Consider the following 26459-nt stretch of genomic DNA (forward strand, 5'->3'; position numbering starts at 1 on the left):
ATATGCCTGATGCAGATTGGAACACACTTGCCGCAACAATCAGTGGCAGCAAAAGGTTATTAACCTCCATAAAGGGAGCACGACTCAAACAATTGGTATTGGAGCCCACTAGGGACCAGGCGATACTGGACCTGGTACTCACCAACGGAGAAAGCATATCGGAAGTTTTGGTAGATGATACGCTGGCCTCCAGCGACCACAACATGGTATGGTTCAACCTCAGGAAAGGTTTCACTAGATCAAACACAACAACAAAGGTCCTCAACTTTCAGGGCACTGACTTCAAACGAACGGGAGATTTCGTCCATTGGGCGCTGCAAGACCAAGCAGAAACAGATAATGTAGAGGCTATGTGGGTCAACCCTGAAATCTACCCTACACGAAGCAACAAAACGCTATATAAAAACAGTAAGCAAACGACGGAGAAATAATAGACCCCAGTGGTTCACTACAGAAATCTCGAACCTTGTTAAAATAAAGAAAAAAGCATTTATTTCCTACAAACAATCAGGAAAGGGAGAGGCAAAAGAAGACTATCTGGCCAGGTCTAAAGCTGTCAAAACGGCAGTCAGAGAGGCCAAGCTTCGAATAGAAGAGAATCTAGCAAAGGACATTAAGAAGGGGGATAAATCCTTCTTCAGGTACATCAGTGATAGAAAAAGAAACACAGATGGGATACAATGCCTTAGGAAAGCAGACGGGAATTATGTAGAATCGGATTCCGATAAAGCCGAACTACTAAATGAATACTTCTGTTCAGTCTTTACCTGTGAGGCGCCGGGGTCCGGTCCACAGTTGCAAGCAAGGGAAAGGTTGGAAGACCTGTTTTGGAATTTTGAGTTTACACCCAGCAGCGTCTACTGCGAACTATCAAGACTCAAAGTGAACAAAGCCATGGGACCGGACAATCTACACCCCAGGGTGCTTAGAGAGTTGTGTGATGTCCTGGCAGAGCCGTTATCCGTGCTCTTCAATCTTTCCCTGAGTACGCGAAGAGTCCCCTTGGACTGGAAAACAGCTAATGTCATCCTACTCTACAAAAAGGGCTGCAGGACAGAGGCTGCGAATTACAGATCGGTGAGTCTCACATCCATAGTGAGTAAACTCATGGAAACACTAATCAAGCATAAATTAGATACGATTCTGGATGAGGAGAATCTATGGGATCCCCGCCAGCATGGATTTACAAAGGGAAGGTCCTGCCAATCCAATCTAAAGCTTTGACTGGGTAACAAGAAAGCTGGATGCGGGGGAGTCCCTAGACGTCGTGTACTTGGACTTCAGTAAGGCTTTTGATAGCGTCCCACACCGCCGGTTATTGAGCAAGATGAAATCGATGGGATTGGGAGAAACATTAACTGCATGGGTCAAGGATTGGCTAAACGGTAGACTTCAGAGAGTGGTGGTAAATGGTACCCTTTCCAAAATGTCGGAGGTGACCAGTGGAGTGCCGCAGGGCTCGGTCTTGGGCCCAATCCTGTTCAACATATTCGTAGGAGACCTGACTCAGGGGCTTCAAGGTAAAATCACATTATTTGCCAATGATGCCAAACTATGCAACATAGTAAGTAAGAGCACTTTGCCCGACAGTATGACGCAGGACCTACTTCTATTGGAACATTGGTCCTCCACTTGGCAGCTAAGCTTCAATGCTAAAAAAATGTAAGGTAATGCACCTTGGCAGCAGAAATCCATGCAGAACTTACACACTAAATGGTGAGACCTTAGCTAGGACTAAGGCAGAATGTGACTTAGGGGTGATCATTAGCGAAGACATGAAAACTGCCAATCAAGTGGAGAAGGCTTCATCAAAGGCAAGCCAAGATAGGTTGTATCCGTAGGAGTTTCGTCAGCCGGAAGCCCGAAGTCATAATGCCGTTATACAGATCCATGGTGAGACCTCATCTGGAATATTGTGTACAATTCTGGAGACCACATTACCAAAAAGATGTGCTGAGAGTTGAGATGGTTCAATGAATGGCAACCAGGATGGTCTCAGGGCTCAAAGATCTCCCGTATGAGGAAAGGCTGAATAGATTGCAGCTATACTCACTCGAGGAACGTAGAGAGAGGAGAAATGATTGAAACGTTTAAATATATCACGGGCCGCATCGAGGTGGAAGATGATATCTTCTTTCTTAAAGGTCCCTCAGCCACAAGAGGGCACCCGCTGAAAATCAGGAGTGGGAAATTTCATGGCAATACCAGGAAGTTTTTCTTCACCGAAATGGTGGTTGATCATTGGAATGAACTTCCACTTCAGGTGATTGAGGCCAACAGCGTGCCAGATTTTAAAAGGAAATGGGATACACATGTGGGATCTCTAAGGGGGTAAAATCAAGGGGGGTGGGTCATTAGAGTGGGCAGACTTGATGGGCTATGGCCCTTTTCTGCCGTCACCTTCTATGTTTCTATGTTTACTAGCTGAAACTTAGTAAGATTTGATATTTTTGTGTTGGGTATATGATGGAATGTTTGAGATTTGACTATGCACTATAATTACTCACTCAGTTAAAATTGTTTACCACTATATTTGGCAGCATAAACCAATAGTGAACAGAGATTTTGAGTCACGCTCTGTCCCAAGGGGGTATAGTTATGCCCAACTTTCAGAAATATTATAAAGTGACCCAACTTTGCTACTTGGCCTTTTGGGTGCAAAGATCCAAGAAAGGTTGAGTTAGGCTACTCCCCTATGAGTAATCCTATGGTTGTCACTTCAAGAGTTTAAACAAATTACAGTGGGAGGCAATCCCTATATTCAGGATGCTCTTTACCTTTGGAAAAAAAGACAGACATACTCTTGCTACTAAATAAATCCTTGGAGATGAGAAAGGTTCTTTGAGATCAGAGAAGAGTGGATGTGGTCCTTCACAAAAGTGGTGACAGAGAAGAAGCAGGAAACTACAGGCCATTAAGCCTCACTTCGATTGGGAAAGTAATGGAAGCATTGCTGAAGGAAAGGATAATTAATTTCCAAGAATCCAATGAGTTGCAAGATCTGAGGCAACATGGTTTTGCCAAGTGAATCTGATTGAATACTTTGACTGGGCGAACAGAGAATTGGATCAAGATATAATTTACTTTATTATTTTAGTTTTCTTAACCATCTTTTCATGAAGACCTTGATTTCAGCAAAGCCTTTGGGGATCCTGAATAAACTTAACAGGCTAAAGTTAGGACTCAAAGTGGTGAACAAACTAGAAACTGATTGACAGACGCATGCCAGAAAGTGGTGGTTAATGGAATTCACTCAGAAGAAGGAAAGATGAGTAGTGGCGTTCCTCAAGAATCAGTGCTGGAGCTAGTTCTGTTCAATATATTTCAGTGACATTGCCTAAGGCTTAAGAGGTAAGGTTTTCCTTTTTTTGTGGATCATACCAAGATTTGTAACAGAGTGGACATGTTCAGGGAGTGAAAAACATGAAGAAGAATAATCTGATGTTCAGCAATTAAAATGCAGTGCAAAGAAGTACAAAGTGATTCACTTGGGGAGTAGAAATCCAAGGGAGTTGTATGTTTTAGGAGGTGAGAGGCTCTCATTAACAGATAGGGAGTGGGACCTTGGGAGTGATTGTGTCTGACGGTAACAATAACAAGATGGTGGCTGTAGTCAGAAGGATGCTAGGCTGCATAGAAAGAGGCATAACCATCAGAAAAAAGGTGATGGCAATGCTCCTGTGGAAGTTGTTGTTTTTTTTTTTTTTTTTTTTTTGAACATCATTTTTATTCAAGAGACCACAAAAGAAACAGGCATAAATCCAATAATACAAAACACCAGTGCAACACAAAATAGCAGATACATGCTGGTCATACAGAGGCAGAACAATCCTCAACAGAAGAACAAGAGAAACCACCAAGCACAGGTCATTCCAAATAAGAACAGCCCACCTCTTATTGAAGCCTCAAGACTTTTTGTATGTTAGTAGAAAACAGACCCAACCCACCCCCTATAAGGTCCCCCAAAAGAATAAACACTCAAACCAACCATCGCAGATCAGGCATTCAAACATGCAAACCCCGTCCATACTCTCCATACCCCCCATCCAGTCACACCATCCCCCCCTCCCCACCCTCCCCACGCCGGAGAACCAGAGGCAGCTGCAGGAACACCCTCCAAAGAGCCAGGTAAGCCCGAAGCTCAGGATTAAAAGAACATTTAAAATAATAAAGTTCGAACCGCGCCAGCTCAATCATCTGAGTCAGCCAGCTATCCAAGGGGACAGGTCCCACCTGCACCCAAAATTGTAAGATCGTTCGTTTAACCGTTAGTACTGTCATGTAGATGAAGCGCCTTTGTGGCATCGTGAAACCCTGCTCCTCCAACAGGGACTGGTCCCCTAGGAGCAATGTCTTGTAATCCCACTCAATTGATCGTTGCAAGACCAACTGCAACTGTGCAAAAGAAAAATTCCAGATAGATAAGCCAGGGCATTCCAAAAAGGAATGGAGGAGCGTCCCCGGAGCTCCTGAGCACCTAGTGCACATCGGGTCTTCCCATAATCCCATGCCCGCCCCTCTCTCTCGAGTAATGTAAGCCCTGTGGAGGATTTTAAATTGAGTTTCCTGCCAAGCCGCAGACTTCACAAAAGCATGCAAAGTGTAAAAAAGATCGAGAAACGTATCATGGGTATATTGAGCGGCAAGATCGCGGTTCCACCGGTCTCTGAGAGCAGCTAAATGGTCCTGGGAGGCTACAGATCGAATCGCCCTGTACCATACCGACAGGGAGCTCTGAGAAGCCGAGATATTAAGTAGGTAAGCATCCAAAGAGCCACACAGCCAATCCGCTCCAAACTGTTGATGCAAAGTCTGGCAATAGTGCCGGGCCTGTAAATAAGCAAAAAATTGCTGGTTAGGGATGCCCCATCGTTCCCGAATAGAAGCAAACGAGACACAAGTACCCGTATCGGCCGCAATCAGAAAAGATAGGTTAGAGACCCCTCTAGATGCCCAGGAGACGAATGGCGAATGGCCGAGACCCGGTGGGAAGCCAGGATTACCCTGAAGCTGCAAAAAAGGGGAGGCAATCGGAGACCTGTCCTGTAATCTACGCCACCACTGCCAGGCCAAACGGAAGGGTCGCAAGAACCGCAACTTAGAAGGCAACACTCCGCCCCCCGCCTTACTCGAAGACACATGGAGAAGATTGATAAAAGTGTAGGGTGCGCACCACCCAGTCAGCCAACCAGACGGAGAAAAACGAGCCACTCCAGTCACCCCCTCATGTACAAAACGCAAGAGAGCCGCCACATTATACGCACGGATGTCCGGGAGGCTCAAGCCCCCCTCCCCTTTAGCAAGAGTCAATTTCACATAAGCTATCCTCGCGGCCTTCTGGCGCCATAGAAACGAGGTAAAAATGGACCGTAGCCGCCCCACATCTCGCTGCAGCACCCAAAAAGGCACTGTTTGTAAAGGGTACAGCAATTTGGGTAGGAGGATCATTTTAATCAAAGCCGCCCTCCCCAACAGGGTCAATGGGAGATCTCGCCAGGCAGAGCACAAGTTTTGAACTTTATCAATAGCAGCTAGCACGTTACTTCTGTACATAACCCGAGGATCAGTATGAAGATAAATACCTAGATATCTCATCGGCTTCCGCACCGGCGGTATTTGCAAATTAGCATGCCAAGGTTCAGGACCCAGGCCAGATAGAGGAAGAAGCTCGGACTTAGCACAATTTACTTGGAGACCCGACAGTACACCAAACTCCGCTACCAAACGCAACGCCACCGGCAAATGAAGGGGCGCCTGATCCAAAAATAATAAAATGTCATCCGCAAACAACGTGATACGGCACTCCATGCTCCCTATCTGGATTCCCCGCAACAACGGAGTATTACGGATCTTAATGGCGAGCGGCTCCAGTGCCAAGACAAACAGAAGAGGGGAAAGGGGGCATCCCTGACGCGTGCCCCTACATAGTGAGAAGGGAGACGAAAGGCCTCCATTAATGATAAGTCTGGCCTGCGGCAAGGTATACAAGCCCTGAATCCACATAAGGAAGTTCCCGTCCATGCCATACTCCCGAAGCACCCAAAAGAGATACTGCCACGAAATACTGTCAAAGGCTTTCTCCATGTCTAACCCAACGATAGCAGAAGTGCCCCCTCCATCGCGATGTTCGTGGATCGCCGTCAAAGCCTTAAGGAGATTCATAGAAGCATACCGTTGGGGTACAAATCCAACCTGATCATCCGCGACAAGCTGGGGCAAGACCATATTCAGTCGTGCTGCCAGGATGGAAGCCAACAATTTAACATCTTGATTCAGCAACGAAATCGGACGGTATGATCCTACCTGGGTAAGATCCTTTCCGGGTTTAGGGAGCAGGGTGATGTGGGCTAGGTTACTCCGGAGACCAGAGGTAGACGCAGCTAAAAAGTTAAAGAAATTCCCCAAGGGCTGCGCCAGAAGATCAGGCAAGAGTTTGTAATATTCCGGACCGAAACCATCCGGCCCCGGAGACTTAGTAAGCTTCAACTTTCGGATCCCTAAACGAACTTCCTCTAGAGAGATAGGGGCACTCAGGTGTTCAGCCTGAGTAACGGAGATCCGTGGGAGACAAATATCCCGGAAAAAGGCATCGCGGTCCGCCTCCGTAAAATCCCTTCGCGCATAAAGAGCGCTATAAAAAGCCACAAACTGTTCCTGGATTTGGGCTTCCTGCGTAACGCTATCCCCCCTAGCATTCTTCACCTGCCTGATGATTTGTTTCTTCCGATAAGGCCGAACCAGGTTCGCAAGCAGTTTACCCGCCTTACCTCCCCACCGATAAAGCCGAAACCTCTGATAATAAAGATTCTGACGAGCCCGATAGTCCAATATCTCATTGATCTGACGGCGTAACAATTTGATCTGTTGTCCATCCGACGCCGTCAAGGACGTCCGGTGACGGGCACGTAACACCGCCAAGCGGTCCGTGAGAGCAAGAAGTTTCTCTCCCTGCTGTTTCCTTTTAGTGGCCACATATTGAATAATATGGCCCCGCAGCACCGCTTTAGAAGCGTCCCAGAACACCTCGGGGTCCACGTCAGGGGTATCATTATGCGCAATATACTCCAGCCAATGGGTCCGCAAATAGAGTCCAAAATCTCGGTCCGAGTACAAAGCCGCCGGGAACCGCCAAGTTCTATCCCCCTTCTGGCCCGTGATCCCTAGAGTAAGCACCACCGCCGAATGGTCAGAGAAGGGGACATCTTCAACAGTAACCCTATCCACGCAGGCGAAAAAAGTGGTGGACACCAGCATGTAATCCAAACGGGAATACGCAGAATGAGGGTTAGAGTAAAAGGTATATTCCCTATCAAATGGATGAAGAGTTCTCCAAGCGTCCACTACCTCCAGCTGAGCACATAAAAAATTCACCCCCATGCGAGCATAGTGTCTAGGCCGCGGCTTGGCAGGAGAGCAATCCAAGGTCGAATCAGCAGTAATATTAAAATCCCCCCCCACAATCAATTGATAAGTGGGATATTGAGCTAGAATTCCCAGCAGCCCAGAAAAAAAACTATGACTATAAACATTTGGGGCATATAGGTTGCAGAAGAGGAGTTGAGAACCCCAGACCTCTCCCACCACAATGACATATCGGCCATCTCTATCTGAAATAATCTTATGAGTTTGGAATGGTAAGTGTTTGTGCAGTAAAACGGCCACCCCTCTCTGCCTACCATTGTAAGCGGAGTAACTCACATCCCCCACCCATTCTCTCCGTAGTTTCTCATGTTCAGTACCCGTCAGGTGTGTTTCCTGCAGGAAAGCTACGTCAACGTGGTGTTGCCGAAGCCAAGTGAGGATTTTTTTGCGTTTAACTGGAGAGTGTATACCATCTACATTCAGAGTAACTACAGTTAAGTTAACCATAACTACTGAGCAGAAAAAGCCACCATAGCAATCTATGTGCACCGAAAGAAAAGCATGTCAGAAACCGGACCTCCCAGCCAAGCCCGGCTCCAGAGAAAAACAGACGTCCCGCAGCCCCTCCGGCCCCCCAGTCATCACGACCCTTAATCACCACCCCACCCCCCCCATTCACACCCCCCCCGACAAGCATCCACAGCCATACAACACACATCCTACCCCCCCTACCCACCGCACGCCCTACTCCCGGAAAGTCCTCCCCTGACTCTCCAATACCCCAATCCCACGGAAAACTTTCTGCACACAACCACCCCTCCCCCCTCCCTTACCCTCAGCCGATATCTGGCAGAAAAGGATATCCCGCTAACCAAACCTGGACTCCATACCCCACCCCATAACACCCCAGTCTATACCCACTCTATAGAGCTACCAGACCCCTGCCCACAAACTCCTACCCACCAATGCAGTACTCCCAACAAACCCGAAAGCCCCTACCTCCCAGACATACGTGAAAAGAAATCCCCTCATGCCCCGATGAAAAGCCCAGCAGTCCCAAAAACAGCATCCCATCAGGGGGCAACCCAGTGAAAGCATGAAAGAAATACACAGTAAGATTGGAACAAAACACAGGTAGTTCACAGTACCATCTCCCAGAGACCCACTGGAGCCAGCGAACGGCTACCCCAGCCTACCCAGACAATCCACCCCAGACCCAGAACCCCCCTCCTACCCACCCCAAGGGTCAGGATAGAAAAGTGAGAAGACGCTAGATACAGCAAGCAAAAACCCAGATAAGGAGGAAATCAGAAAAGCGAAAAGCGAAGGGGACTCAACAGCACGCGCCCCACGCACTGCCCGGCTGAGAACCGAAGCCATGACGGCAGCAACGAGCAGAAGCAGGCTCACAAAAGGGGCACATAGCCTCGAGCCCCCTCCTAGCAAGAAGAATCACATGAGCAGGATAGTAAAAGTAATAGGAAAAATAAAGGACAGGACCCCGAGACCATTTCCACTCGGTCTAGAGCCCAAGATTCACCAGCTCACACTCCCAACTAGAGACAACAGGTCCTCCCCGGATCCCAAAGGTCCCCAAACAATATAGCAGAGAGGGAAAGAGAGGAAAAAAGCCAAATCAAAAAGGTGAGCATCACAAAAAGTCCAGATCAGCAATGTTGCAGCAGGGTATCATCCTCACAAGGCACAGAGCTGGATCGAGTCTCCGATGCCGTGCAGACTGGAAAGGTAAAGTACAGGCAAGTGCTGGATACTCAGTCTGGCAAGCTCTCTAGAAAGGCTCTAATCTCCGCCGGGGTGTTAAAATAGTGCGATTTGTTGGCATGGTGGACCCTCAGTTTTGCCGGGTATTGCAAGGCAAAACGCAGCTGTTTCGTGTGGAGCTGCGTGCAATACGGAGCCATAGCACGGCGCTGCTCAGAGACCCGAGGGGAGTAATCCTGGAACAGGAGAAGCCGCTGGCCTTCATACGAGACTGTACCTTTCGCTTTATATTGAAGCATAAGCTTAGTCTTGTCAGCGAAATTAAGAATACGGGCAATGACCGGCCTCGGCTTCCGTTCTCCCTCCCTGTAGGCTCCGATCCGATGCACTCGCTCAACCAGGAGGGGCGAATCTCCATTATCCATCTCCAGCTCCCTAGGCAGCCACGTGGAGACCAGGTCATGCAAACTCGCACCTGATATCGATTCTGGAAGTCCGATAAGCCGTATGTTATTTCTACGGCTCCTGTTCTCAATATCTTCAGCCCGATCCTCCAGTTTGCGGCACTTCTCCTCCAGGGCACGGACTCCCGCCTCCAGAGCCACCGTGCGATCATCCTGCTCCGAGACCCTGTCCTCCACGTGTTGCAGGCGAGTGGTCTGCCGCTCCACCGAATCTTTTAAACCGTCAACCGTGGATTGCAGGCGCGTTAGCTTGTCGTCCAAGAAGGTTGTAAGGTGTTTTTTCAGCTCCTCGATTGCATCCGCCTGCAGCATGATGGTAGGGGTGAGCTGCATGCGGTCAGATGAAGTATTATCCGCCATCTTAGCTGGTGTAGCAGGGCCTCTTACAACTTTAGTAGACCTCTGGACTCTGGCCGGCATAACGAAGCGCCCCTGCCAGAATTGATACAGACGAGCAGCCAAGACCCTGCCCCAACCGGTAGCCAAAGAAAACAGGCTGGAAATGCAGATATATAGCGGGATATGGCTAAAAATCAGCCCAGAGTTCGGGAGAGGTACTCAAACACGTCTGATCAGGATGAGTGCATCACGTGACCCCCCGAAGTTGTTGTTGAGGCCCCACCTTTTGTATTGTGCTCAGTTTTGGAGGCCATATCTTGCTAAAGATGTAAAAAGACTTGAAACAGTCCAGAGGAAGGTGACAAAAATGGTATGGGGCATACACCAAAAGACAGACTGTAAGAGATTGAAAGACCTGACTATGTATACATTAGAGTAGAGCAGGGACAGGGGAGATAACAGAGAAGTTTAAATACTTGAAAGGTATTAATAAAGAAACAAATATTTTCCAGAGAAGGACATGGATTGAGGTTGCAGGATGGTAGACTTGCAGTAATGTCAGGAAATTCTTTTCACAGAGAAGGGTGGTTGATGCCTAGAAGGTGGTAGAGACGAAAACTGTAATGAAATTCAAAATGGCATAGGATGAACACAGAGGATCTCTAATAGAAAATGAAAGGTATAAACAACAAAACTTAAATGGTTGCCTGTGTGTTTGATGTGTTGAGTGGTGTTTAGATGGTGACTTTATTCACCTGAAACTTTATAGTAAACTGTCTACTAGAGAATGACACGGGGATAAAATTTATCACCGTTCACACCCCGTCCCCGTGAGCTCGTCCCCGTCCCTGCCCCATCCCCGCAAGCTCGGTCCCAGTCCCTGCAAACTGTCAGATCCCATCCACACATGTCTCAAATAGTTATGATTTTATACTGAATTTATTTTATTAAAGTATAAAAAGAGACACTATTCTGTACAATTGTCATTTTATAACACAAATAATACAGAGCAAGAATCAACAAAACCCCTGTCTCCCCTCCCTTTCACAAATATCCCCTACACTGTTGTGAAAACTGAACAAACCAAATTACAACAGAATGCTACATAGAAAAATCAAGCTAACAGAATACTTCAGTTACACATGGCAGGAATAGTGTTAGGGGAAAGCAAGTAGGGCAACTGCCCCCTGGTCAGAGAGAGTGAGCCCTTAGCCAGCTAGAAGCTAAAGAAGCACAGCCTGGGCTTTGCGATCCCCAGTTATGTCTAATACCAGCTCTAGCAGGATACATATTTCAAATCTGAAATATTCTAATCACAAAATATAAAATTCTTCAAATCACATTGGTCTCAGGCTTTGTTTTTGGGTTCCTTCTGTCTTCATCATGGCATGGCTGGCTCCTGAAGGTAAAATAGGTGCAAGAGGAGCTGGGGAGGACATGCCGAGTCTGACACAGGCGCAATTTTTTTACCACATGAGCAAGACTTTTCACTGCTCCCATGGGGCAGTAAAAGGTCTTGTCCCCCATCCCTGCGGGGCGGTGAAAGGTCTTGTCCCCATTCCTAAGGTAAACCAGTTGCAAATTTCTCCATTTCTGCAAATTTACTGTGGTGACCACGATTTGCCACAGTAAACGGTCCCCATGTCATTCTCTACTGTCTACCACAACTCCCAGTAGCCAAAAAGTTTCCTCAAGCCTGAATTTATCATCTACTAACTTAAAAAAGGGATGGTTCCCAATGGAAAAATATCTGAAAATATTCTTAATTCCTTTTTGATACAGTGGTTAGCTGTATCCAGATGCTTTCGAACCCTGGACAGTCCTGACCCAGCACAACCGTGTAAGGAAACCAAGCAGTATGGGTGAATATGTGGTGTGTAGCTCCAACAAACAGTCACTCAGAGTTCTGATGAAAGTAAAACAAAAACACGAGTGGTGGACACCTGGAATGTCCTCCCAGAGGAGGTTATTGCGGAATCCACCTTTCTAGGATTTAAAAGCTAAATAGATGCACATCTCCTTACAAGAGGCATAGAGAGATATGGGTGACTAAAATTACGCCAGGTGTACACCTGGCTGGGCCTCCGCGTGTGCGGATCGCCGGACTTGATGGACCGAAGGTCTGATCCGGAGATGGCAGTACTTATGTTCTTATATTCACAAGTATGTGAAACCTACCATATATACTCAAATATAAATTGGGATTTTGGGTCCAAAACATTGGCCCAAAAATTGGGGTCCCAGTTTATATTTGAGCGAATACACCCCCTTCCAAAATTATTGCAGGCCGCCGTCAGGCTCTGCACCCTGCCCCCCTCCCTGTCCTAGCCTCATACCTCTACTGCCGACCCCCCCCCCCCCCTTGGAGGTGCAGTGGGCAGGAGCGAACTTTCCAAGTTCCTGCCCTTCTGCTAAATGGCTGCCATGAGTTTCTTCAGCCGTTGAGAAGCACAAGCAGGCTTGCAATTTGGTGCTGCTGCTTGGTGCTGAGCGGCTTCCTTACTGGCTCCCGCAAATTCTCACAAGAATTCCACACTCTGTAACAACATATATTTTTGATTATTATGCAACCCTTTTGTCTGGACACCCACTACTATGACGTTTCCTAATATCTGCTTTTTTTTTTTCTGCGGACAAGGAAATGCAGGCACACTATATGGTGACTAAAATCTCTTGCTCAGAGAAATCTAAAATTAGACTTTTCTAAGCATGTGTAGAGATTCCTGTACTCTTTTTATTCCTGCCCTCTCTTTTCATTTTTCAGTGTCAACAGGACATGTCACAGTTATTTCAAGTTGCTCGGATTCTTCAGTAAATATTACTATCCATTGAATAGTTTAAATTAAAAAAAAGAACAATGCTCTACCAGTGCTCTCTTGACAATAATGTTTCATTTGTTTTCATTTCATGGCCATGTTACCACCAACTTTCTCTTCACTGCTTCAGCCTACACCTCGGCCTTCATGGGAGGGATGAGCTAGAGGGAGCCCTCCTAAGCAACAAAAGTCCAATCATGGCATTATGCCTCTCCTCTAACTGCCTTAGCTGTTCCTTACCTTGAGTACTGCTTTCATTCAACACCTTAAGTTGTCTTGGATAGGCTCTGCCATCCTACATATTTTAGAAGCACTATCATTTCTACTACTGCAGTCTTCACAGGCACAGCCAATTCAGTCTCAGGAAAACTGTCAGCCTTGCCCTTCACTTTTACTACCTGCTTTGCTCCTGCAACACTCGTCTCTGACTCCAGAAGAGAGCTCTCACATGTTCCCTCCATTGGGACCTCAGCCCTATGGAGACTGCAATATCTAGTTCAAATACTCTGCAAGAACAACAGGAAGAAGAACTTCTTGAAGAGTTTTCATACCCAGATTTGTTAAAAAGATTTCAAAGGCACTTTCCCTGGGAACATGCCAACATCTGGGCAATAAAAAAGACTTCCCTCTATTCTCTAGTCTTGGACTACAATCAAAGAGATCATGTTATGTGTTGACTTATATCATGCCAAATCCATATATATATACACACAAAGAATGGGCAATACATGTTACATCTTTCAGCAATTTTGCAACTGTATGTACAAATAAAGACTGGACCAAACATTTTACATCTTTTACAATTATTTCATGCAGCTGTGAAATTACCGGAATCAGTTCTTAGGTAGTGGGATTGTAGATGGGATTGTCATACAGTATATCTGCTAGAACATGAGCTGCTTCAAAAATTGCAGTTTTCCATTTGGAAAACCCCTCTTTATTCAGCCTACGTCAAGACCTCTTGTACAAGGTTTCATCAGCACAGGGGAATGATCAGCACCAGCTTCCCTACCAAGACATACTATCTGAAGCAGCTGTAAAATGGAATAAAACATCAAGGCTGAAATATATGGCCCTCCAGGAGAGGACAACGTGACTAATAATAATAATTTATTCTTATATACCGCCATACCAAAAATAGTTCTATGTGGTTCACAACAAACTGGGCAAGTACATAAAATACAGATGAAATACAATAGATTGGAAGAAGAGAAACTTAACAATAATGAGTGGAATGCATTTACAATATAATGCGGATAAAATACATTAAAAAATAAAGAAAAAGCTGATAAAATACCAGCTTAACAGGCAAATGAAATGCATATAATACGAATAATACTAATAGCTAAACTGATTAAGAGGTTAAAAAAGAATGCAGTTAAAAAACTAATCTAACCGGCAAAGTTGATGCATGTAATACAGATAAAAATACATCAGAAGAAATAAAAAGAGTTGTTAAAAAAATAGCAGTGCATTAAGATACCAACCAATCAGAAAATAGTGTCTTTAAAAATTTTCTAAAATCAAAATAGGAAGAGACCTCTAGAATGATTTTTCCCAGCCATGAATTCAGTTTAGCAGCTTGAAATGAGAGGGTTCTCTCAAGGAACTTCTTATAGCGACAGGATTTTATGGAAGGATAGCTAAACATGTGTTCTCTGCGTGTGATCTTGTTAGCGTGACTCAAGGAAAAATGAGGCGCAAGGTAACCTGGTGACAATCCAGAAACTGTTTTATAACAGATACAAGAAAATTTAAACAAAATTCTAGACTCTGTCGGTAACCAATGGAGTTTCAAGTAATAAGGAGTAATATGCTCCCATTTTTTTAAACCAAAAATGAGGCGAACAGCAGTATTCTGAATCATTCTCAGTTTTTAAATAATTTTCTTGTAAGCACCTAAATATATAGGGCTCCTTTTACAAAGCCGCGCTAGGGCCTTAACGCACAGAATAGCGTGTGCTAAATTGCCGCATGCACTAGCCGCTACCACCTCCTTTTGAGCAGGCGGTAGATTCTGGCTAGTGCACGCTAATCCGGTGCGTGTGATAAAACCGCTAGCGCGGCTTTGTAAAAGAAGCCCATAATGTTACAGTAATCAAGAATGGTTAAAATAGAAGACTGTACCAATAAACGAAATGAAGTTTCATCAAAATACTTTTTAATGGTGCGAAGCTTCCAAAGTGCAGAAATGCATTTCTTAAACAATAAAGTTAGAGCTACAGTATCTCAAAGGACTATTTGTTCAGACTCAGACAGATTGCTTCCCAACCCTGTGAACACAGTTCATAGTACCAGAAACTTCAACAAACGCAGCCCAGAAAGCCATATCAATATGAGTATTTCCAAAGTTTTATTCCAGAAGATGATGTCAACATTATGCAGGACTACAAGCTCAGTGCCAGCCTTAACCAAACATGGAAAAGCAGTGTTCAAGAGAAAGTAATTTGAAAGTATTATTGGCAGTCCTCCCAGCCACTAAATCATCTTATACCTTTTGATTCTCTTCATGTGGGTTGCAGGCTCCAAAACTTGTTGGAACAATGGGAAGCTATTAGTACAAATTGCTGGGGTTTATGAATCATTTTTACAGCAGGCCACAATGTCCTGATCATGTGAGAGATCCAATTCCATCAACCCTGTATCTCAAGATACTAGTAGAAAAGGTCAATCTGCTCTTGGAAGCAAATACCTTAGAAGAACTATTGTCTCAGCTGCAGAATCAGGGTTTTATTGATGATTCTTTCTTACCCCCCAAGGAACATATTGGCGATATGAAGGAGAGCTCCCAGAGGCAAGATGGCATCCTAAATCTAAACTGGATTGGCTGTAGCTCCATGATTCTTACGAACATAAGAGATGCCATACTGGAACAGACCGAAAGTCCTTCAAGCTCAGTATCATATTTCCAAAGGTGGCTAATTCAGATCACAAGTACTTGGCAAGATCCCAAAGAAGTAAAACATTTCATGCTGCTTATCACAGAAATAAGCAGTGGATTTTCCCAAGTCCATCTTAATAACGACTCATGGACTTTTCTTTTAGGAAATTATCCACATGAAATATTTAAATGCACAGTGGTAGCTTGTATATTTTTTATATTTAAATATTTCACAGAAATTTCCCTGATGCAGCCGTGATAGGATGAAACAAGGGCCTTGTCGGAGGTTGAAATTTTCAGCAAGTGGAGTTGCTTCACCAAATTGCTCTGGTTTTGAGTGGCGTTCATCATCTTATATTAGAAAAACAATGCTGGAAGTGCTGAGATGTGAGCACAGCGATATCTACTCAAAATGAGAACAATGCTGAGATGTAATTGGAGCTTCCGCTCATAAGCTGAGTAAAATTTTTTTCCTATTTTGTTATACTCTGTGCACAGTGGTGGGCTTGCAATGTATTGTGGAGTTTTTTGCCAGTGATAAGAAATGAGTGGCTAAAAGTCTGTGTTGATTGCTGTCTCTATAACACAGCTTTGAGGCTTTTTCTCCACGTTTCCAGTGAAATGCTAGTTTCTTGTAGGTAATCCCACTGCTGGCTAGCAACAAATTATTGTTTTATGCTATTTATACTGTTTCTAACTTACTAGTACTTGAGAGATGTTTAAATACCTACATTGCATAAATATGCGTGAGGCAAGTTTCTTTCATGTAAAAGGAAGCTCTGGAATGAGAGGGCATAGGATGAAGTTAAGAGGCGATAGGCTCAGGAGTAATCTAAGTACGGTAAATACTTTTTTACAGAAAGAATGGTAGATGTGTAGAATAGTCTCACGTTAGAGGTGGTTGAGATAAAGACTGTGTCTGAATTAGAGAGCTGCACGGGAACGGGGACGACGGGAATCCCGCGGGACCCGCAGGCATCCCGCGGGTTCCCCCTTCGGGTCACGGGGATCCCGTGGGGATGCCCCCTAGGGTCGCGGGAATCCCATTGGGGCGCCCCCTAGGGTCGCGGGGATCCTGTGGGGAAGCCTCCGAGGGTCGCGGGGTTCCTGCGGGGCTGGATGAACTCGGTCGCGCGGCTTTTCTTCTCCCTACCTGCTCTGCTTGCAGCACAGAGCCGAACTGAAGTCTTCCCGACATCAGTGCTTACGTCGGAGGGGAGGGAGGGCTTAAACAAAGCCCTCCCTCCCTCCGACGTTAGCGCTGACGTCGGGAAGACTTCCGTTCGGCTCTGTGCTGCAGGCAGGGCAGGTAAGGAGAAGGCCTCGCGGCTCGAGTGGCTACCAAGGGAGGGGGGCAGAACGCCCCGGGTGCAGCACAGCCGGCCAGGTCCCCTTACTTTTGTGGCGCTTCCCCGACCGACCAACCGATAACAGCCCCGGTCCGACAAACCTCCCTGCCCTTAACCGCGAACCTAAGGTAATTTAGATTCGCGGCTACAGTGAAGGGAGGTTTGTCGGACCGGGGCTGTTATCGGTCCGTCAGTCGGGGAAGCGCCACAAAAGTAAGGGGACCTGGCCGGCTGTGCTGCACCCGGGGCGGGAGAGAAGGAGGGGGGAGAAGGACGCTGAAAGCATTTGGGAAGACAAAGGGGTGGAAAAGGACGCTGAAAGGCCATGGGGAAGACGGGGGGGGAAGGACACTGAAAACACTTGTGGAAGACAGAGGGGGGGAGAAGGACGCTGAAAGCACATGGAGAAGACAAAGGGGTGGAGAAGGATGCTGAAAGGACATGGGGAAGACGGGTGGTGGTGGTGGAGAAGGACGCTGAAAGGCCATGGGGAAGACAGAGAGGGAGAAGGACGCTGATAGGACATGGGGAAGACAGAGGGGGGAGAAGGACACTGAAAGCATATGTGGAAGACAGAGGGAGAGAAGGACGCTGACAGGACATGGGGAAGATGGGGGGGGAGAAGGACATTGAAAGGAAATGGGGAAGAGAGAGTGGGGAGAAGATGCTGGCAGGGAAGAAGACAAAGATGCCAGACTATGGGGGGAGCGGAGGGAAGAAGATGGGTGCCAGACCAATTTGGAAGGGGGGGAGAAAGGGAGAGGCACAGTAACAGAGCAAATGGAAGACGCAGAGGGAAGAGAGACAGTGGATGGAAGGAATTGAATGAGAACATGAGGAAAGCAGAAACCAGGCAACAAAGGTAGGAAAAGAATTCTATTTCTTTCTTTTTTTTTTTTTTTGCTTCAGGATAAAGTAGTATATTAGTTGTGTTGATAAAAATTTATAAACATTAGAGGCTCTGTTAGAAACCCATTTACAAAGTATGTATTCTTCCTAATTAATATTTCCAAATTAATAAAGTCTTTTTGCTTATTTGTAAATGGGTTTCTACCAGAGCCTTTAATTCAGTAACATAATTAAATAAAATAACTATTTCTGAAGTTTATAGGACCGGGCGGGGATGGAGGGGATTCCTCGCGGGGACGGGTGGGGACGGAGGGATTCCTCACTGGGATGGGTGGGACTTTGGCGGGGACGGGTGGGATTTCTGTCCCCTCGCAACTCTCTAGTCTGAATTCAAGAAAGTGTGGGACAGGCACGTGGGATCTCTGAGGCAGAGGAAGAGATAGTGGATGCTGCAGATGAGCAGACTGGATGGGCCATTTGGCCTTTATCTAAAATCATGTTTCTATGTTAAAAATTAAAACTATATTGATATTACTTCTCAGTTAACCCTTTAATTGGCAGATGGTAAAAAGGCTGCTTTACATAACTTGATGTTGAATGAGAGCAATTGTTACAAGATAAGAGGCATTTGAAGAAGCAGATTTCCCATAAGAGTCATAGAAACACATGTTGCTTCTGAGCAACAATGCTAAATAAAGGATTGATGGAATTCCACTCCACAAAATCATTCAAACCAACAAGTTTAACAGACTGTAAATTGTGGATTCAAACTTGTTAACAATTACTAGAATGTGCTGTATAAGATAAGTGGGATCTTCCTCTAATTGAGTATAAAATTGAATATCAGATAAATGTTTAATTTCCTCAATGTACTGATGTTTCTCCCATACTATGATGGTCCTCCTTTATCTGCAGGACAAATGGCAATTTCAGAAAAACTAAATTGCTTTAAATATTCATATTTTATAACATCTAATAGAAACATAGAAAGATGACGGCAGAAAAGGGCTATAGCCCATCAAGTCTGCCCACCCTACTGACCCACCCCTTTAGTCTATGCCCTAATAACCCAATTCCTTAACTTAACCTTCGTAGGGATCCGACATAGGCATCCTATTTGTTCTTAAAGTCTGATACGCTGCTTGCCTCAATCACCTGCACTGGAAGCTTGTTCCAATGATCCACCACTCTCTCCGTGAAAAAATACTTTCTGGAGTCACCATGAAATTTCCCGCCCTTGAGTTTGAGCGGATATCCTCTTGTGGCCGAGGGTCCTTTGAGAAAGAAAATGTCATCTAGGTTGGATTATTGTAACACTCTTTCTTGGTTTAAGCAAAGCTAATGCACATCGTCTGCAGTTGGTTCAAAATACTGCTGCTAGGCTTTTAATAGGCACCAGAAAAACAGATCGTATTACTCAGTGTTGTACAGACTACACTGGTTGCCTGTGGACCAACACATCAAGTTAAATCATAGAAACATGATGGCAGATAAAGGCCAAATGGCTCATCTAGTCTGCCCATCCACAGTAACCATTATCTCTTTCTCTCTCTGAGAGATCCTACATGCCTCTCCCAGGCCCTCTTGAATTCAGACACAGTCTCTGTTTCTACCACTTTTTCCAGGAGACTGTTACAAGCATCTATCACCCTTTCTGTAAAGTATTTCCTCAGATTACTCCGGAGCCTATCAGCTCTTAACTTCATCCTATGCCCTCTCATTGCAGAGTTTCCTTTCAAATGAAAGACTCGACTCATGCACATTTATATTACTTAGGTATTTAAACGTCTCTATCATATCTCCCCTCTCCCGCCTTTCCTCCAAAGTATAAAGATTGAGAATTTTAAGTCTGTCCCCATACACCTTATCACGAAGACCACACACCTTTTTAGTAGCCTTCCTTTGGACCAACTCCATCCTTTTAATATCTTTTTGAAGGTGCGGCCTCCAGAATTGTACAGAATATTCTAAATGAGGTCTCACCAGAGTCTTATACAGAGGCATCAATACTTCCTTTTCCTTACTGGCCATATCTCTCCCTATGCAACCTAGCATCCTTCTAGCTTTCGCCTTCACCTTTTCAACCTGTTTGGCCTCCTTAAGATCATCACATACAATCACACCCAAGTCTCGCTCTTCCAGAGAGAGCGGGAACTCAAAGGCCTTGAGCATGCGCAGATACTCAAGACCCACAGATCTTTGGGCACCGGCATGTCCTGTGCGTTGGTGCCGGGTGCCAGATGGGGGCAAGCGATGTGTTCGGGTGGGTGGATGAGTGCGTGGGGGATGCCGGTTCGCAGCCGTGTGGCTGCGAACCGGCATCCCCCACGCACCCATCCACCCACCCGAACACATCGCTTGCCCCCATCTGGCACCCGGCACCAACGCACAGGACATGCCGGTGCCCAAAGATCTGTGGGTCTTGAGTATCTGCGCATGCTCAAGGCCTTTGAGTTCCCGCTCTCTCTGGAAGAGCGAGACTTGGGTGTGATTGTATGTGATGATCTTAAGGAGGCCAAACAGGTTGAAAAGGTGAAGGCGAAAGCTAGAAGGATGCTAGGTTGCATAGGGAGAGATATGGCCAGTAAGGAAAAGGAAGTATTGATGCCTCTGTATAAGACTCTGGTGAGACCTCATTTAGAATATTCTGTACAATTCTGGAGGCCGCACCTTCAAAAAGATATTAAAAGGATGGAGTTGGTCCAAAGGAAGGCTACTAAAAAGGTGTGTGGTCTTCGTGATAAGGTGTATGGGGACAGACTTAAAATTCTCAATCTTTATACTTTGGAGGAAAGGCGGGAGAGGGGAGATATGATAGAGACGTTTAAATACCTAAGGGGGGGGGAGAACTTCCAAGATCATGTTGATTTGACCCCAAATAGATCTCTAAAATTTAAGTATCAAGGGACAATAGAACAGTAGATGATCCACTGTCCCTATATCAAAATGACAGTGCCAGCATCTATTAGATTTTGAACTATCTAGCTTTTGTAATCTAACAGGGGTCCAAAAACTTCTATGCAACAACAACAAAAAAAACATGTTTGTCTCATAGATGCTGACACTGTACATCTCATCCTCCAAGTACAAATTCGTGGCCATTGAGATGCAGAAATCTGCTGCTTTATCTCAATGCTCCAAATGTCTTTAAGATTAGTTTTTGGTTTCTTATTCAAAAATTCAGATATTAATTTATACCACTTGGCTGCCTGATTCCCTAGCAAATCTGTTTGGAAGCATAGGCCCGGCAAGCTATACTGATCCTTTAAATTTTGCCAATCAGGAAACCCTTTCTGAATGGCTTGCTTCAACTGCAACCATTTAAATACTTGGGACTTTGAAATACTGAATGATTGTTGCAGTCGTGAAAAATCAAGCATCTTCCCATTTGATACCACATCATCTAACGTGCGTTTACCTGCCTGCAACCAATGCTTCCAGAGGATCTTAGACTTGCCAATTTGAATCTTGGAGTTCAACCACAAGGACTGACACGTGGATTGATGAATCGAAATAGGTATTAGGTTATTAATAAATTTTAACGTTTGCCATGTGGAGAATAAAATTCTATTGTCCTTATAAATCCTAGGTAACTTGATACTTAAAATATGACACAATCACAATGGGGACAGGAGTTGCCATTCTAATATTAGTCAATCCAGAAGATGCTCCAAGACTTCACGAAGGATCCAATACATACCCTGTCGCATAATAAAAGCTTGATGGTTTAATAGAAATTTGGAAAATTTACCCCACCCACCGCAATTGGTTTTTGCAAAGATACTAGAGCAATTCTAGCCTTTTTACCCAGCCAAATACATTTTGTAAGAATACTATTTAATTTTTTATAAAAGGACCCTTGAAAATTAACCGGCAACATACTCATTTGGTAGCAAACTACAGGCAAAATCATCATTTTAACTGTTTGGACTCTTCCCCACCAAGAAAGATGTAAAGGGTTCCAATGCTCACACATTTCTTTGACTTTCAGCAATAAAGATTTTTTTATTTACTGTCATCGTGTCCTCCAATGTTTTCTGAATCATAATACCTAAATATTTTATACCCTCTTCCTTCCAAAGGAAAGGGAATGAATCAAATAATCCATTTGCATAATGCACATTTAACGGAAGAACCTCTGATTTGCTCCAATTTATCTTATATCCAGAAAATTTGCCAAATCGATCTATAAATTCCAGTAAATGCGGGATGGTAGATTCAGGATTCTTCAAATGAAGCAAAATATCATCTGCAGAAGTAGAGCTCTTATATTCCTGACCTGCATCTCCTTTGCCTGCTGTATAGCCAGCAACAAGGGTTCCAGAACAATATCAAAAAGCAAAGGAGATAGGGGACATCCCTGTCTAACACCCCTCTCCAGACAGAAACATTCTGAGAAAGTATTATTAATATATAATCTGGCAGAAGGGGAGCTATACAAGGTTTGGGAATCAGTTTTATAAATCCGGATCCTATATCAAACCAATCCATCGCTTGATACATGAAAGTCCATTCCACATGATCAAAGGCCTTCTCTGCATCCAAAGAGACAGAGAAAACCGGATCATTCATTGTTTTTGATAAACTTAGCATATGAAATGCCAATCTAGTATTATCTGAAGAATGTCTTTGAGCAACGAAACCCGTTTGGTGCATTCCAATCATATAAGGGAGAGCCTTGGCTAATCTTAAAGCCAGTAGCTTAGCCAGGAGTTTTCCATCCACATTAATTAAAGAAATAGGCCTGTAATTGGAAACCATAGGATCTTTATTTGGCTTTGGCAAAACAATAGTTAAAGATTTTGCCATAGTACCTGAAATAAAACCTTTAGGGCTCCTTTGCGATTTAATGCACATAATAGCATGCGCTAAACTGCCTGCCGCGCTAGCCGCTACTGACTCCTCTTGAGCAGACGGTAGTTTTACGGCTAGCGCAGGGGTTAGCGCATGATGAAAAGTCACGCACGCTAAAGCCGCTAATGCAGCTTCATAAAAGGAGCCCTTAGCTGTGATTGATATAAATTTAGAAAATGAGGTAAAAATGTAATTTGAAAAACTCTACAGTGAATCCATCTCTACCCGGAACAGATCCAACTCTGAGGGATTTCAACGCTGTCTGGAGTTCCTTAAGTGATATAAGCGCTTCAAGATTTTCTTTTATATGCTCGGGAATTTTTGGCCCTTGAATTAACTTTAAAAACTCTAACCCATCACTTTCTTTATTTGAATAAAGCTCAGAAGAATATAAAACTTTGTAATAATCCAAAAATTGTTTTAAAATATTTCCAATTTGAGAATGAGTTTTACCTTTCTCATTTTTAATAGCCACAATCTTTACTTTTCTTTTTTGCTTTGAGATAGTTAGCCAATAATCTTCCTGCTTTATTCGAGTTTCCATAATACAGAGCTTGCTGAGAAAAGAAATATTTCCTGGCCAATTGTGAGGAAATCTTGTTATATCTATATTTAGCTTTCAACAGGGCCTGCAAAGTATTTTGTTCCCATTTTGAGACCAATTATGACTCAGGAGTCAAAATAATTTGTTCCAAATTAGAAATTTCCAGTTTTAGTTGTTTCCTAATGTGCGCTGAATATAAAATTATTTGCCCTCTTATTGTAGCTTTGAAAGCATCCCATATAATTTCCAAAGAGACTTCCTCCAAGGTGTTGAGTTGAAAATACTCATTCATTTTTACCTGAATTTCCTCGAGAAAGTTTGAATCTGCAAGCAATGTATTATTAAATCTCCACACTGGTCTATTAAAATCTTTTTCAGCAAACTGAAACTCTATCCAAATTCCAGCATGATCTGTCAAAAGGATCGGATCTATGCTGGCTTTTATAACCTGTTGGATTAAATGTCTTGAAACAAAAATGTAATCAATCCTTGAAAATGATTTATGAACATGTGAGCAGAAAGAAAATTCACGAGCATTAAAATAAAGAATCCGCCATATATCTTTCAACCCACAGGCTTATGCAAGGTTGTCTAAACCTAGTGATTTTATCTGCTTACTAGGTTGTTTATAATGGATCCATGACAGCATTGAAATCTCCGGCTACAATTAAATTAGATGCAGCCAATGACAGAATTATTTGCTGGAGATTTTTTTAAAGAACTCAGTCTGATTTGAATTAGGGGCATAAATATTAAATAGCGTCAGGGCATCTTTTCCTGAAGTCATATCTACATGAAGCCATCTACCCAAAGGATCAGCTGGTTCAAAGACAACGGCGCGAAAGACAAAAGCACGTGCCGACAATTGAGCGCAGCGCGCGCCGCTCTAAATTACAGTTTTTAGGGGCTCTGATGGGGGGTTTTGTTGGGGAACCCCCCCAGTTTACTTAATAGACATTGTGCCGGCGTTATGGGGGGTTGTAACCCTCCACATTATACTGTAAATTGAACTTTTTCCCTAAAAACAGGGAAAAAGTGAAGTTTTCAGTAAAATGTGGGGGGTTACAACCCCCCACACCCCCCCACAATGCAGCGTGATGTCTATTAAGTACCAAGCCCCCCCGTCGGAGCACTAAAAACAGTAATTTAGAGCGGCGCAGCGGCGTGCGCTGCGCTCAATTGTCTGGGCACGCCTTTGTCCTGGCGCGCTTTTGACCTGACAACGGATCAGCTTGGACATTACCAAATACAGCGGAACATCTTTTATTTACCAGGATTGTCACGCCAGCTTTTTTTTGCCACCGCAGGAGCACAAAAACAGTACTTAACCCATCCCCCAACTAACTTGGCAGCCTCAATGTGTGATAAGTGTGTTTCTTGTCAGAGATAAACATCCACCTCCTGTTATTTCAAAAAAATTGAGAATTATTTCCTTTTAATAGGATGATTGAGTCCATTAATATTTAACGAAAATATTTTTAAAGCCATTTGAAATGATTATGACATACTACTAAATATTCTCATAATTTCCCTTTGAACCTATAAATATACAATATTTCCCCCCACATCCAGGATCCCAAATAAACCCCCTCCTCCCACCCCAAACCCATCCCAATAAGTATCTCCTAAACTTGGGTGCACCCATAACGACTAGCAACCACCGTAACTCTCTAGGCACTCTAAAACTACCCCAATTATCCCCCATATCCTATATAATAAAACCCTAGCTGCACATGCACACTCCTAACTGCATGCTTCCATGATCTGTAGGTCTGTGGCTGTAGGAGTGCGCATGTAAGGATCGGCTAGGTAACAGCTGCGACTCCCCACCCTGCCCTCCCGCCGCCGCAAAGCCTAGGCATACCATTAATACCCCACTAATCCCCCCTCCCCCCACCCTAGGCACATCAGTAACACGCCCGCCCCTTTGTCCGCGCGCATGAGTTCTCACTCTTTGCTCTTCGTTGCTTTGGTGAAGCGGGAGAGGCCGATTGAACCGCCCTTCGGTTGCTCAGCAACAGGAAGCTGCCGATTGTGGGAGGTGAAAGCATTCCGGCATGCTACACAGCGAAGGGGAGCTGCCATTTGTTATCGCGCACATGGTGCAGAAGCTAAGAGGCTCCACTTTGCATAGTCAGTTGGAGCAGCAGGCCTGGGTGAGTGCGGCCTGGCCCGATTCGTTGTGCTTCAGTTGCTGGGTGGCAGTGGGGGAGATGCTACAAGCGGTGCTAAGAGCTGACGAGACGGTTTTTGTATTTGAAAGAAGAGCTGGGGCTGCATTGTTATAATCCTTATGCCAGGCAGCTCTTTTTGGGAGGCAGGCAGGCTGGCATGGGGGGTTTCAATGGAAGGGGGATGGGAGGCTGGCATCAGAGGGGGGTGGGGGTTTCATGGAAACATGCTGCGGGCAGGCAGGCAGACTGGCATTGGTGGGGGGGTTTCAATGGAAGGCAGGCTGGCATCGGGGGTGGGGTGGGTGGGGTGGTTTCCATGGAAACATGCTGCGCAGGGGGATGGGAGGCAGGCTGGCATCGGGGGGGTTCAATGGAAGGGGAATGGGAGGCAGGCAGGCTGGCATCGGAGGGGAAGTGGGTGTGTTTCAGTGGAAGGCAGGCAGACTGGCATCGGAGGGGGGATGGGGGTTTTTAAATGGCAGGCAGGCAGGCTGGCTTCGGGGGTGGGATGGTTTCCATGGAAACATGCTGCTCAGGGGGATGGGAGGCAGGCTGGCATCGGGGGGGGGTTTTCAATGGAAGGGGGATGGGAGGCAGTCAGGCTGGCATTTGAGGGGGGGTGAGGGGAGGAAGGAGGCACTGGGGGCACTAAGGACATAGAAAGGGGCACTTAGGACACTAAGAACACAGGGAGATTCATAGACAGAAAAAATGACAGACCAGCAGCGTGCAAGGAGAGAGAGACAGAAAAAAAGTACCCAGACATCTACTCTAGCACCCGTTAATGTAACAGGCTTAAAGACTAGTTTAATATAATCATCTATCACATTAAACTAGAGAATGACATGGTGGCAGTTACCCGCGGGTAACCTGCCAAAACGGGGGGGTTGGGGGGTGCCCACTTCGAGCACGGAGACAAGGACATCCACCGCCCCGTGGAGTGGTGAATGGTCTTGTCCCCGTAGTTAAGGGAGGGAAGGCGCACGGTCACTGATCGCGAATGGCCCCCTTCCTCTCCCTTACCTTCGCATCACTTTAGTAAAGAAACTTATTGAAGCTGGCAAAGCCTGCCTGCCTGTAGTCGAATGTGTGTGGGCAGAAGCTT

The 26459-nt window shown here is 45.1% G+C and overlaps 1 protein-coding gene across 6 annotated transcripts in view; it reads left to right on the top strand.

The window, feature by feature from the left end:
• Positions 1 to 26459, top strand: part of TMEM219 (transmembrane protein 219) — a 79443-nt gene that overhangs the window by 35196 nt on the left and 17788 nt on the right. Inside the window, exon 6 of one of the 6 annotated variants that reach the window (XM_033946696.1) lies at positions 15463 to 15858. The exons of 3 other annotated variants lie outside the window; for them this stretch is intronic. In XM_033946696.1, coding sequence (XP_033802587.1) covers positions 15463 to 15843 — 381 coding nt within the window. In that variant the 3' untranslated portion in view covers positions 15844 to 15858. Of the gene's footprint in view, positions 1 to 10465; positions 10534 to 12833; positions 13336 to 15462; positions 15859 to 26459 lie in introns of those variants that run through there. 2 more of the 6 variants (XM_033946700.1, XM_033946702.1) reach the window with 2 other exon arrangements.

The sequence above is a fragment of the Geotrypetes seraphini genome, chromosome 5 (assembly GCF_902459505.1).
Source record: "Geotrypetes seraphini chromosome 5, aGeoSer1.1, whole genome shotgun sequence".
NCBI classification, from domain to species: Eukaryota; Metazoa; Chordata; class Amphibia; order Gymnophiona; family Dermophiidae; genus Geotrypetes; species Geotrypetes seraphini.